The sequence below is a fragment of the Magnolia sinica genome, chromosome 1 (assembly GCF_029962835.1).
Source record: "Magnolia sinica isolate HGM2019 chromosome 1, MsV1, whole genome shotgun sequence".
Classification (NCBI taxonomy): domain Eukaryota; kingdom Viridiplantae; phylum Streptophyta; class Magnoliopsida; order Magnoliales; family Magnoliaceae; genus Magnolia; species Magnolia sinica.
Window position 1 is genome coordinate 3,749,192 of NC_080573.1, and position 4,899 is coordinate 3,754,090.

The 4,899-nt window shown below is 42.1% G+C and overlaps 1 protein-coding gene across 1 annotated transcript; it reads left to right on the plus strand.

Annotated features, from left to right (window-relative positions):
• The first annotated feature begins 2,659 nt into the window (after window positions 1-2,659).
• On the plus strand, window positions 2,660-4,596 carry LOC131237041 (putative cyclin-D6-1). The gene is made up of 6 exons (XM_058234669.1): window positions 2,660-3,017; window positions 3,094-3,174; window positions 3,254-3,349; window positions 3,416-3,617; window positions 3,705-3,835; window positions 3,922-4,596. The coding sequence occupies exons 1-6, from the start codon at window positions 2,847-2,849 to the stop codon at window positions 4,207-4,209; spliced, it is 969 nt and encodes a 322-aa protein (XP_058090652.1). The 5' UTR covers window positions 2,660-2,846; the 3' UTR covers window positions 4,210-4,596.
• The last annotated feature ends 303 nt before the right edge of the window (window positions 4,597-4,899 follow it).

The following is a 4,899-nucleotide window of genomic DNA, read 5'->3' on the forward strand; positions in this document are numbered from 1 at the left end:
ATGTACTCAGAAATTGTACACGTGTCATATATTATCAAAAGAAACGGACTAAATCATGTAAATGATTGCCGATATGCTACAGTTCAAAAACCTGATTGGTTCAATAATTCTAACCTCTGATTTGTGGACACTTGATAACCGTCCCTTAAATGTCCATAAATCAGACAGTCAGATCATCAAATAATCTTAGCTTTTGGTTTATAATATGTCTGAACTGCTGCCGCTCTTTCAACATTTTTGCTTGAATTAGTTGTATGCCACGTATGTAATTTCCAAGTCATCTCTATGCATGTGTATCAATCATCACACTCTGCCAGAGTATCGAATTTTTCCTCCGTGAAAGCTCCATATACTGTCTACTGTTTGGATGGCGAGCCAATCCGATAAATTCGACTTCTCATGGTCAACGTAACGCTACACAAAACCGAAATCCTCGACTCGAGGACGCTGACGTTATACTCGGGCTTTCTACACCAAAAAGGACTGACGTTGGATGGACCATCTCCTAGAAAATCTCCTGGATAGAAAAATCCTAGCCACTAATCTCTACGTTAGATCCGGACGACGGATGGGCATCTCATCTTAGCAGTCTATAAAAATTGAAAATGGTAGGCCTGTCTTTTTGGTGTAGCGGGGTTAAGTGGACCAACGGTCTGGATGACTTGATGGGCCACATTGTAGGAGAAAAACAGCGTATACGTGAATACCCGTAGTGAATGTGCACACGTGTGCCATTTGTGTGATATCAAAATCACTCATCAAGCAGGGCCCACCTTTTAGATAGCCCTAAAAGAAAATCTGGCCATTCCCTTACGGGATCCCCATGCGAATTGGACAGATGGCCTGATCTCATCACGGCCCCATTTTACATGTGAAGCTCGCTGGAAAATTGAAACTGGTGCAGATTCAATCAGGTGCGATCATCGTCCCACCTAGATGTATATGTCCTATATCCACACCGTCCATCTGTTTTTCCAACTCATTTTATGTCATCGGCTAAAAAATTGAAGCAGAAACAAATCTCATGGGACCACACCATAGGAAACATTGATCATTGAACACCTACCATTAAAAATCTTCTAGAGTCCACGGAAATGTTTATTAGCCATCCAACCCGTTGATTTGGTCACATTGACCTGGATGAAGGGAAAATGTAAATATCAGCTGGATCCAAAACTTTTATTGCCCACGAAAAAGTTTCCTGTTGTGTGGTACTCGTGAGATTTTGGTCCGCTTAATTACATGGTTAAACACACGGACCACAAGGATATACAACACATACATCAAGGTGGGTCCTACGGTCACTACCTGACCGAACTCGGTCAGGTCCCAAAACGGTTTTTTATTATGTGACCATCGGATTGATGGGCATTTATTGGACGGTCAAAAATGAAAAGTATCGAATGGTCCCATTTCATCAAACAGGTGCCCATGAATCGCATGTTAGGATTGCTGAATAAATTTAATACTGAGTGACTTGGGAAGCCTACATTCTATAGTTTACTTGGTTTTATTTTATTTCATAGACATCCATGTATAAACTTCTAGTATGCGTATCAAGCGTCGTACACGGCCAGAGTATTAAACAGGGACTTTTGCGAAGCCCACGCGCGTATACAAGTCGACTAATGCACACGCCACCACAAAATGCCTTTGCGGCAGATGCAATATACCAGCCATCCATCAGGTGGACTTCACCGTGTAGATGATACCGACCAAAGACAGAAGTGGCTGATTCAGCAGGTATGCCATGATATTATAAAAAAAAAAAAATTTGACGGGTTATAAAACTCTGGCTTAAATTTTCAAAATCATACATTTGTTGATTATTGGACAGACTTTATTATTAGAATTGGTAATCTACATAATGCTACCCTTCTGATGGATGGTTTGGATATTCTAACTGTCCGCAATGCTAGCATATATGATGGCCTGTGCATTAGCCAACTTGTACACGCGCGTGGGGCTAGCAAAGCTCGCAGAGAGTGAAGAGACCGGGGTAGCTGCACTGGGTACGTACATAAAATCCACACCATCCATCACGTATGCCGTGCAATTTTAGACGTTGATTTCAAAAATAGAGATAATTGAAACTCATATATGCTACCCAGTAGATTTATACCTAAAACCTCTCAATTGATGTATTATGGTACAGGTGAGATTTAAAATAGTATGAGTTTTCGTTCATTCTTTCATCCTAATTAAAGACATCAGATTAACGGACTGGATGGTAGACAAATACTATGATGGGTCCTACGTAAAGTTAATGGTGTGCGTTCCATTTCAACCGTTTAATGTGGTGTAGCCCATTTAAGTTTTGGATGATCACATTTTTTGGACTCAGTGGTTATAATGAGACAGATTCCCTGACGGACGGTGTGGATCTCATTAAAGTTGAACTCACGTGTCTCTCGGATTGAGAAAGTAACGCGAGTTACCTTATCGGCTCCTCAGATAACTCCACTCCATACAATTTATCTCGAGACGAGAATTCTTCGAGAAGTTGCCGAGAAAAAGATAACTCGTGCCCATGCCCCTGACAACGACTTAATCAGCTCCTTCCCGAAATCTAAGGGGCATTTTCGGCATTTCCTTTTTAAAGCTGGAGAGAGAAGCAACTAAAAACAAGCGCCTAGCCTCTATAGAAAAGAGAGGTGATGTAGAAGAAGAGTGTAGTTGAAGTCTTCTCTCTGTAGAAAAAGAAAGAGAAGAAAGGAAAAGAAGAAGAAGAAGAAGAAAAAAGCCAAACCTCAGTTCTGTATCTTTCTCAAATGCCTTCTCCTTTCTCTCTCTTCTCCTCCAAACGCATCATCTCAATCCGAAAACACGAGTAGAAGAAGAAAGTAATGGAGGAAGACTTCGATCTGGAAAACCCAATCACCATCGATTCCGATCCGATTCCTTCCCTTTTCGCCTCCGAATCCGATCACATGACTTCCCAAACATACTCCCAATCCTTCATAAACAGAGACGCTGACGCTTCCGTCCGTCGCGACACAATCTCCTTCATTCTCAAGGTAAACCAAGAAAACCCTAACTCTCTCTCTCTCTCTCTCTCTCTCTCTGCGTTTTGAACTGGTTTTATCTTGGCAGTCGCAGTTCTCATTTGATCCGTTCGTCGCATATCTCGCCGTGAATTACCTCGATCGATTCCTCTCCAAACAAGGAATTCCGGTAAAATCTCAAGAAAACAATCGAACTTTTACTGTTATAACGCGATGTGTAGAAGATCTAACCAATCTCGGTAGTGCAGAAATCAGTGCCGTGGATCTTAAAGCTCCTTTCAATCACTTGCACCTCTCTCGCTGCAAAGATGAAAAAATCCACGTTCTCTTTAACTAGTTTTCAGGTAAAAAAAAGGATTAAACAGAAAAAACCCATTGGAAATCGATTTTGATTCGATTCAATGCAACAGAGCGAGGAGGGAATCATCTTCGATACGCAGACGATTCAGCGCATGGAGCTTCTGATCCTCGGCGCGTTGAAATGGCGGATGCGATCGGTGACGCCTTTCGCATTCCTCCTATTCTTCCTCTCCTTTTTCAAACGGAACGACCCTCCATTGAAGCAGGCTCTAAAAGCTCGGGCTACAGAGATCGTTTTCAAAGCTCAGAACGGTAGAAAAGCCCGATCTTTTCCTCTTTCTTAGCTTTTTCTTGAAGAAAATCGAATTGGATTTCTCTAATCTTCCGTTTTGATTGCAGAAGTCAAGATCTTAGAGTATAAACCGTCTGTAATCGCCGCATCGGCACTACTCTCTGCTTCCCACGAGCTTTTCCCCCTGCAATTTCCTTGTTTTCGGAAGGCGATTTCTTCCTGTGTATATATAAATAAAGTAAGACAAAACGCAGGAAAAAAAATCGCAGCTTTTATCTATTTTTCTCCGATTTTTATGTTTTTTAAATTTTTGTGGGCTTATAGGAGAAGCTGTTGGATTGCTACAATCTGATGCAAGGTGTGGTAATGGACGATTACGAATCGATCTTGTTGGATGAGGTATGGAGTTCGGACACGCCAGTCAATGTCCTTGACCGCCATTCCCTGAGCTTGGAAAGCGAGAAAACCAGCTGCATCAGCATTGGATGCGCTGTTACGAGATCGGAAGCAGGGACGAAGAAGAGAAAGATAAGCGATTTCTGTTGCAACAACAGCAGCAGCAGCAGCAACGAAACGTTTCGTCATCTTTCCCAGCAGATACAGCACTGCTGAAACGGAAAGGAAACAAACAGAAAAAAGAAAGAAAGAAAGAAAAAAAAAAAAGCGATGAGATGAAATCGCTGCTTCATGATCTCAGGTACGGTCGGTAGCAGAGACAGAGAGGGAGAGAGAGAGAGAGAGAGAGAGAGAGAGAGAGGACGACCAGCCTTCGAAAGAAAGTGGGAAGGTGTTGGAATTTCTTTTCCTGGTTTGGGTGGGTTTTGTTTGTTGTTACTGTTAGGAATAAAAAATCATTTTCTACAAACCAAAAATGGTGGTGATTCATCCACCGTACACCTGGCGTGTTTGTACGGAAATTCTGACAGTCAAACAAACGTGATTGGCTGGCCATCTGATTTTTCCAGTTGAATTTGGATAACTCACTAACTTTGTTTTGAATCGTACATTTGTTAACCACCGATTGGATGGTTAGGATTGCTCCATCTTTATGTTTTCGGTTTTCTCCGTCCGCGTTGTGCCCTCACCTTGGATGGTCTTGATATCCGTACATGCTTGAGGAGATTGAGTGACTACCATCTTGAAAATGGTGGGCCCAATTGTGGATGGTGTTGTACAGTAACTGGCAGATGCAAAACTAATCGTGTTTAGAAAGAAAATCGTCAGTTGCAGGGCATCATCGGACGGTTGAAAATGTTGGATCGGAGTGTTTCTGATGGAACTTACGATCTGGATGGAATGGAT

Coding starts and splice junctions, on each gene's coding strand:
- LOC131237041 (XM_058234669.1), top strand. CDS start 2,847: ATGGAGGAAGACTTCGATCTGGAAAACCCAATCACCATCGATTCCGAT. Junction 3,018..3,093: donor CAATCTCCTTCATTCTCAAG/GTAAACCAAGAA, acceptor TTATCTTGGCAG/TCGCAGTTCTCATTTGATCC. Junction 3,836..3,921: donor CCTGTGTATATATAAATAAA/GTAAGACAAAAC, acceptor GTGGGCTTATAG/GAGAAGCTGTTGGATTGCTA.